Source organism: Pseudonaja textilis, chromosome 14 (genome assembly GCF_049901715.1).
Source record: "Pseudonaja textilis isolate UNSWEBS1 chromosome 14, rPseTex1.2, whole genome shotgun sequence".
NCBI classification, from domain to species: Eukaryota; Metazoa; Chordata; class Lepidosauria; order Squamata; family Elapidae; genus Pseudonaja; species Pseudonaja textilis.
The window spans coordinates 7,174,955-7,183,573 of NC_142003.1; the positions used below are offsets into that span (position 1 = coordinate 7,174,955).

The 8,619-nt window shown below is 44.8% G+C and overlaps 1 protein-coding gene across 2 annotated transcripts in view; it reads left to right on the forward strand.

Moving 5' to 3' along the window:
- Positions 1-8,619, forward strand: part of PDXDC1 (pyridoxal dependent decarboxylase domain containing 1) — a 31,936-nt gene that overhangs the window by 20,464 nt on the left and 2,853 nt on the right. For both annotated transcript variants that reach the window (XM_087912349.1, XM_087912350.1), the window contains exons 17-22: positions 194-365; positions 1,942-2,048; positions 3,334-3,455; positions 5,809-5,901; positions 5,997-6,093; positions 7,757-7,861. In XM_087912349.1, coding sequence (XP_087768475.1) covers positions 194-365; positions 1,942-2,048; positions 3,334-3,455; positions 5,809-5,901; positions 5,997-6,093; positions 7,757-7,861 — 696 coding nt within the window. The remainder of the gene's footprint in view (positions 1-193; positions 366-1,941; positions 2,049-3,333; positions 3,456-5,808; positions 5,902-5,996; positions 6,094-7,756; positions 7,862-8,619) is intronic.

Consider the following 8,619-nt stretch of genomic DNA (forward strand, 5'->3'; position numbering starts at 1 on the left):
GCCGTGGTGGTGCAGTGGTTAGAAGGCAGGATTGCAGCGGTTATGTGAAAAATGGCCATAAGTCAATTTTTCATTGCTGTTGTAATTCCAGTGGTTATTCAGTGAATGGGAGGTACTTGCTTGGGTTGCAGGATGACAAAGGCTGCCTTTGTACCGAAGACAGAAAACACGCTAACGTACCCAATCTTTTCAGTTTTAGGAACCGAAGTTCAAGACGTGGATCAGTTGATGGACTGCTTAAAAATGAAGGTCCCGGTTTTGAACTGCACTTTACAGCTGAGAGAGGAATTCGAACAGGAAGTGAAAAGAACCGTTGGCTTGTCCTATGTGGAAGATTTTACCTGGCCCGGCCTTGGGGTGGTCAGGTATGTGGGTTCTGCCGAAACAGGGCAAGCCACTAGTATGGAGGTGTCTAATTCGATTTCATTGAGGGCCACCTTGGTTATGTTTGACCTCGGTGGGTTGGGGTGGACGTGGCCAGCTTGGCGTCACTTGTGTTGGGGGCGTCTGTGGTGGCCCAAGTGCTCTGCCAGCGAAAACAAGCTCCCGAGCTCCGTTTTCAGCTGCGACGGACTCCTGCTGCCCCCTGCCAGCGAAAACAAGCTCCCGAGCTCCGTTTTAGGCTGCAACGGACTCCTGCTGCCGCCTGCCAGCGAAAACAAGCTCCCAAGCTCCGTTTTGGCTGCGATGAACTCCTGCTGCTCCCTGCCAGCGAAAACAAGCTCCCAAGCTCCGTTTTCGGCTGCAACGGACTCCTGCTGCTCCCTGCCAGCGAAAACAAGCTCCCAAGCTCCGTTTTTGGCTGCGATGAACTCCTGCTGCCCCCTGCCAGCGAAAACAAGCTCCCGAGCTCCGTTTTAGGCTGCGACGGACTCCTGCTGCTCCCTGCCAGCGAAAACAAGCTCCCGAGCTCCGTTTTAGGCTGCGACGGACTCCTGCTGCTCCCTGCCAGCGAAAACAAGCTCCGTTTTGGCTGCGATGAACTCCTGCTGCCCCCTGCCAGCGAAAACAAGCTCCCAAGCTCCCTTTTCGGCTGCAACGGACTCCTGCTGCCGCCTGCCAGCGAAAACAAGCTCCCAAGCTCCCTTTTCGGCTGCAACGGACTCCTGCTGCCGCCTGCCAGCGAAAACAAGCTCCCAAGCTCCCTTTTCGGCTGCAACGGACTCCTGCTGCCGCCTGCCAGCGAAAACAAGCTCCCAAGCTCCGTTTTTGGCTGCGATGAACTCCTGCTGCTCCTGCCAGCGAAAACAAGCTCCCAAGCTCCGTTTTTGGCTGCGATGAACTCCTGCTGCCCCCTGCCAGCGAAAACAAGCTCCCAAGCTCCCTTTTCGGCTGCAACGGACTCCTGCTGCTCCCTGCCAGCGAAAACAAGCTCCCAAGCTCCGTTTTTGGCTGCGATGAACTCCTGCTGCCCCCTGCCAGCGAAAACAAGCTCCCAAGCTCCGTTTTAGGCTGCGACGGACTCCTGCTGCTCCCTGCCAGCGAAAACAAGCTCCCGAGCTCCGTTTTTGGCTGCGATGAACTCCTGCTGCCCCCTGCCAGCGAAAACAAGCTCCCAAGCTCCCTTTTCGGCTGCAACGGACTCCTGCTGCCGCCTGCCAGCGAAAACAAGCTCCCAAGCTCCGTTTTTAGCTGCGACGGACTCCTGCTGTCCCCTGCCAGCAAAAACAGAGCTCCGTTTGTACTGGCAGAGGGCGGCAAAAGGCCGTCGCAGCTGAAAATGAAGCCTGGGCCAAGCTTCATCCTTTGCTGTTTCTAGGGAAGCCCCACAGGCCAGATCTAAGCACTCCGCATTAGTACATAAAATAAGAGCAAACCCTACACCCTTAGAGCACTGATGATGTTCCCTAGTTTGGTAACGGGAGCACAGATCAGTAGGGATGTGGGAAAAAGTAGGAAAGGAAGTAAATCAGTAATTGCTTTTGACTTGGTTTTGGAAAGGTATAAGGGCCAAAATGAAGAAACGCCGGAGAAAGACATGGAGAAGATAAACAGTGGCCTTCTGAAGAAGCTCAACGAACTGGAATCAGACCTGTTATTTTCTTTAGGTAATTGGCTATCTATGAAACGTGTGTATTCATGTGTCAGAAAGAGATGCTTCTAGTTCTGCATTAGTCGGCTTGATCTAGAAACCAGGCTAGAAACTGAATGACCCTGTATTCTGGTCCACGTTAGGCATGAAACTTGGCTGGGTAACTTTCAGCCAATCACCAGGAGACTGGGAGTTCTAGTCCTGACTTAGGCATGAAAGACGGCTGGGTGACTTTGGGCCTATCACCAGGAGACTGAGAGTTCTAGTTCCACTTTAGGCATGAAAGACGGCTGGGTGACCTTGGAGCTATCACCAGGAGACTGGGAGTTCTACTCCCACTTTAGGCGTGAAAGCTGGCTGGGTGACTTTGGGTCTATCTCTAGGAAACTGAGAGTTCTAGTCCCATCTTAGCCATGAAAGCCTTCTGGGTGGCCTTGCACCTATCACCAGGAGCCTGGGAGTTCTTGTACTACTTTAGACATGAAAGCCAGCCAGGTGCTTTGGGGCCCATCACCAGGAGGCTGAGAGTTCTAGTCTCACTTTAGACATGAAAGCTGGCTGGGTGGCCTTGGACCCATCACCAGGAGACTGGGAGTTCTAGTCCCACCTTAGCCATGAAAGCCTTCTGGGTGGCCTTGGACCTACCACCAGGAGCCGGGGATTTCTAGTAATACTTTAGGCATGAAAGCCAGCCAGGTGCTTTGGGGCCCATCACCAGGAGGCTGAGAGTTCTAGTCTCGTCACACAGTCATGAAAACTGGCTGGGTGACTTTGCGCCAGTTCCTCTCTCTGACCCCCCCCCATCATCTCACAGAGCTGCTGCTGCTGCTGCTACGGGGTAAATAGGAGAAGTAGTATGTATATTTATCTCGTTATTTATAACAATAATAAAGGTGGGTTTAAAAAAAATCTCAAGCAACCCCCATGTAGTCATACCACAGAGAAAATTTGCATTTATCCATTTCATCTCTCTTTGTGGAGTTATTGATCAAACAGTCTTTTTTTTTTCTTCTTCGTTTCATTTTTCGAAAGATCCCGGCATTGTGAGTAGGGTCCCCACCTCAACGATGCTCAGGAAGGGTCTTTCAGGATTCTCTCCATGTATTCAATATTATTTCCAAGATTTTTTTTAAAAAAAATCCCATGCATTGTTTGCCAAATCGCCCCAAGTTTTAAAAGGAGCACCGTAGAGGAAAAAGGCATTTCCTTGTGGCCTCGGCTTTCTTCCCTTTTGTCACAGGCTTGAAAGAAACAGCCCAGGGTATCATCTTGTTTCGTTTTTGTCTCGTCTTCCTTCTAAGGGCCAGAATTCGGAGCGGAGAAAAACTGCATTTACATTGGAATGGTCAACGAGGATCTCGATGTCTCTGAATTGGTGGAAACAATTGCAGCTTCCGGTCGCGAAATTGAAGAAAATTCAAGGGTGCGTACAGAAGAACCCTGGGGTTTTGCAACCCAGATGTGCCATCGTGCAAATTAGCACGCTGTGTGCTTTGAGATGAAAAAGGTTGAAAAGCCACAGCTGCGTTCACACGCGCAACACTTGAGACAGGCTAAAACGGGGGCTGGTGGTTTGGATTTTTAGCAGGTGTTGGACAAACTCACCCTGGACTCCACCTGATGCACGAAGCAGGTCATTTTATTTTGATATGATATCTTTGCTGAACCATATATTATTCCATTCAAATTCTAATTCTAATTTTATCCTATTTTCTGTCCTATCGATTCTATTCTATTCTATTCTATTCTATTCTATTCTATTCTATTCCATTCCATTCCATTCCATTCCATTCCATTCTCTATTCTATTCTTCTCTATTCTATTCTATTCTATATTCTATTCTATTATTTCTTTTCTATTTCTATTTCTATTCTATTTCTATTCTATTCTATTCTATTTCTTCATTCCATTCTCTATTTCTATATTCTATTCTATTCCACTCTATTCCATTCTATTTTCTATTCTGTTCTAGTCTATTCTATTCTAGTCTAGTCTAGTCTAGTCTAGTATATTTCTAGTCTAGTCTAGTCTATTTCATTCCATTCCCTGTTTCTATTTCTATTCTATTCTATTCTATTCTATTCTATTCTATTCCATTCCATTCCATTCCATTCCATTCCATTCCATTCCATTCCATTCCATTCCATTCTCTATTCTATTCTTCTCTATTCTATTCTATTCTATATTCTATTCTATTATTTCTTTTCTATTTCTATTTCTATTTCTATTCTATTTCTATTCTATTCTATTCTATTCTATTTCTTCATTCCATTCTCTATTTCTATATTCTATTCTATTCCACTCTATTCCATTCTATTTTCTATTCTGTTCTAGTCTATTCTATTCTAGTCTAGTCTAGTCTAGTCTAGTCTAGTATATTTCTAGTCTAGTCTAGTCTATTTCATTCCATTCCCTGTTTCTATTCTATTCTATTCTATTCTATTCTATTCTATTCTATTCTATTCTATTCTATTCTATTCTATTCTATTCTATTCCATTCCATTCCATTCCATTCCATTCCATTCCATTCCATTCCATTCCATTAGTCTATTCTGTTCTGTTCTGTTCTGTTCAGGAACATATCCAACACACTTCCTATTTTCACCAGAACAACAGCCCTGTGAGGTGGATTGGGCTGAAAGAGAGTAACTGGCTCAAAGTCATCCAGTTGGCTTTCATGCCTAAGGCGGGACTAGAACTCACACTCTCCTGCTTTCTAGCCTCATGCCCCCTAGGCAAACTAGCTCTCTCATAGTATGTCAATAAAGTTTTGGGGTTTGTTGGTCTGGATGTTGTCACTGAACAAACCTGGTTAATGTTTCTATTATTCCAAGGGCTCAGTCCACAGTTGCACCCTCTTTAATCCACACAAAGTGTCAAATACTGTAAGGTCTGACTAACAAACCAAGGGAAAATGTATTAGCCCTCTGAAAATTGGCTGGTTCCTTTTGCCTTTCATCAATTTAAATCAAATTGCCTTTTTAAAAAAAAATACTAAATAGCTCTCCAACTTTAATGTCAGTAATTTTCTGTAAAGAAGTAGGCCATTAATGGATTAATTTTGTATCACTGGGAAAGCAATAATGGACTTTTCCCCCAACCCTTTTGATGTGCAGTTTATTTAATTTTCCGGAGTCAGCAGCAGTAAATTAAATGACATGATTAATGCTCAAATTAACCCATGGGAGCAGCTGGTGTATTAACGAAGGTTTTAGTAATGAAGGTGGCATTCAGAGCAAAGGGAGAAAAAAACACGGCTCTTGCTTTTAATGATACTTTTGAAAACGTGGAAAACGATTCTATTTATAGTTCCCATAAAACTACTTCATTCATTAAAATAATTCCCTTTCACTTCATTACTTTATATCAAGGATGTCCAATCTTGCCAACTTTGTGGACTTCAAGTCCCAGAATCCCTCAGCCAACGTGGACTTCAAGTCCCAGAATTCCTCAGCCAACGTGGACCTCAAGTCCCAGAATTCCCCAGCCAGTGTGGACTTCAAGTCCCAGAATTCCCCAGCCGGTATAGACTTCAAATCCCAGAATCCCTCAGCCAACATGGACTTCAAGACCCAGAATTCCCCAGCCGGTGTGGACTTCAAGTCCCAGAATTCCTTAGCCAGACATGCTGACTGGGCAATTCTGGGAGTTGAAGTCCACAACTCTTAAAAGTTGCTGAGGTTGGATACTTCAGCTTTAAATAAATAGTACTTTTCACATGGACAAGAAAGGCAAGTGATGTTTCTCACATTCAATTGATTTCTCTTTCTGGGCAGCTTTTGGAGAACATGACGGAGGTTGTTCGAAAAGGCATCCAAGACGCACAGGTTCAGCTGCAAAAAGCCAACGAGGAACGCCTGCTGGAAGAGGTGAGCGGATTGTGGGATTGTTCTAGTTGACCTACCTCTTCTCGATATTTCGCTTTGGGCGCTTCATTTTTATTCCCCCGTTTCTTTCTTTCCAGGGTTTGCTTCGACAAATTCCTGTGGTGGGTTCTGTCGTGAACTGGTTTTCTCCATTCCGTGCCTCGCCAAAGGGACAAACCTTTAACTTAACGGCAGGTGAGATAAACATTTGACTGGGAGAGTCTTGAACCGGGACGAATTATTCTGAGAGAATAGGAAACACTGGAGAATTTAGAATTTATAGAATGGCAGAGTTGGAAGGGACCTCGGAGGTCTTCTAGTCCAACCCCCTGCCTAGGCAGGAAACCCTACACCACTTCAGACAAATGGATATCCAACATCTTTTTAAAAGCTTCCAGGGTTGGAGCATCCACAACTTCTGGAGGGCAAGTTGTTCCACTATATTAATTGTTCTCACTGTAAAGAATTTTCTCCTTAGTTCTAGGTTGCTCCTCTCCTTGATTAGTTTCCATCCATGGCTTCTTGTCCTGCCTTCAGGTGCTTTGGAGAATAGCTTGACTCCCTCTTCTTTGGGGAAGCCCCTGAGATATTGGAACACTGCTATCCCGTCACTAGACATACCCAGTCCCTGCAACTGTGCTACAACCGAGACTTAGCTTGAAGGACATTCCTAGCCAACATCAAAGATCTTCCCCTTTCATTTTCCCACCATTGCTTGGACGTAAGGGTGGACCATTGTAAGAAGCAGGATATCTGGAGTTTGGTTAGATCAGGGTGCTCCAGACTTGGCAACTTCAAGACTGGTAGACTTCAACTTCCAGAGATGAGCAGGGATGGGCTCCAAGAGAGGAAATGTGTAGCTGTAATTCAGCATTGTCCATGAGGAAAATGGTCTTCAGATGCGCCATTTTTCTACATCGTGCAGGTTTCTCCATCAGTTTCCTGCAGGAGATTTTAGAAGAAAACACAAAACTAATATTTCCCAAGGTTTGAAAGTATCTGTGGAAATTCTTAGTCATCCAGCTCATGGTTGTCTCAAAGGTGCTTTTTCAAGAGGCCACTGGGCTTTGGATCAAGCCCAGGTGCCTTTTGAAAAAAGCACCTTTGGGCCGAGCTTTGAAAGCTCCCAAAGGCTAAAAAGAGACTATAGTTCACCTCTGACTCCATTCTAAATCTCTCCCGTTTTTCTTTCGATAGCACCAACAGATTGGTCTTGCCTGGAATTTTTGATTGGTGACCAGAATTATGTGTCAACTTGTAAAACGTTCCTATGCCTGTTTCCAAGTTGCCATGAGAAAGAGGGAGGAAAGACCTGAAGGAGCACAGGGCAAATAAAATCAGATGCACATTCCAAGCATATCTCACAAAGATTGTAACTTAGGCAACCAGGTATTCTGCCTGCAAAAATCCTTTATTGGAGAAAGGGAGCGATGACACCCAGTGCATCAACGTGTTTCGTTGGAGAAGTTGAAGTATGATACACCCAGTGGATGAAGACAGGGTCATAGGTGATTGTAAATTAGGTGTCTCAGAGTCGGTTTGCTACAGGTCATGCCGGCATGTTGCGCCTAATAAATCTTTTGAAGCTTGGCTCGAGGCTTATGATTTAATTAGGGCGATCGGCGGAATCCTGACAGCACGATCTTAAAACTGGAAAGTAGAGATGATTTCTGAACTTTCACAGTTAATTCCAAACAATCCCTTCAAAGATGTTCAACTCCAAGACAAGTCAACCTTAGCACGGTCAGGGAAACATGGCACATGTTGTGAGTCCAAGGTTCTTAGGAGATCAGTATCTCTTCCTTCCTTGTGTGCATCCTATGATCAATGCATTGATCCAAATCCATTTCTTTGGCAGGTTCTTTGGAATCCACAGAGACAACATACATATCCAAAGCCCAGGGCACAGGGATTACCCCACCTCCAACTCCCACATCAAGCCGTGCTAAACAGAAGTTTCCTGGTAAGTTGACTTCATCTTCATCTTCAGTTTTATTTTATCTTTTTTTTTAAAAAAGCATTGAGAAGACTCCTTTCTATATTCTGGCTTATAAAGCCAGAATATCCTATTATGTTAGAACGGGGAGTATCCAACTTTGTCGCTTTGAACGGAACTGCTTTGAATGGAACATGCCATTGTCACTAAACAGAACTGCTGTAAATCAAGGACTGACTTCTTATGTGGACAAGCATTGCAGAAAAACAAACTCCAAATAGCAAAACTCCAAGACAGGCATTTCCTTGAAGTCCCATTTTATTGGAGTTGTCATACTGGCACACCTGGGAAAACCCGATTCTGAAAAGTTCCGGGTTTTCCTCCAATAAGTAAAAAATTACAAATCCACCCCCTGCACCAATCATTCCATCACATGCCCCAATCACCATCCATTCCAATTTGAGTGTCAGACCTATGACAGTCACTCCCATTTAAATCATGAGTCTTGAGCCAAACTTCCAAAACTTAAAAAGGATTTATTGGGAGTTAACATATCCGGCACTGCCTGGGTGTAGCTGACTCTGAGACATATCATTCCTTGTCACCCTTGGCCCTGGTTTTCCCCCCAACCCCCTGGGTGTATCATAATTCATATTCTCCAATGGGACACATCCATAGCCCAGAGTTATCAATCAGGATCTCCAGTTAGAATTTTGCAAGGCAGAAACTTTGGTCACCGAGAAACTATCTTTGAAAACATTTATAGAAATCCACCCTCCCTTTCT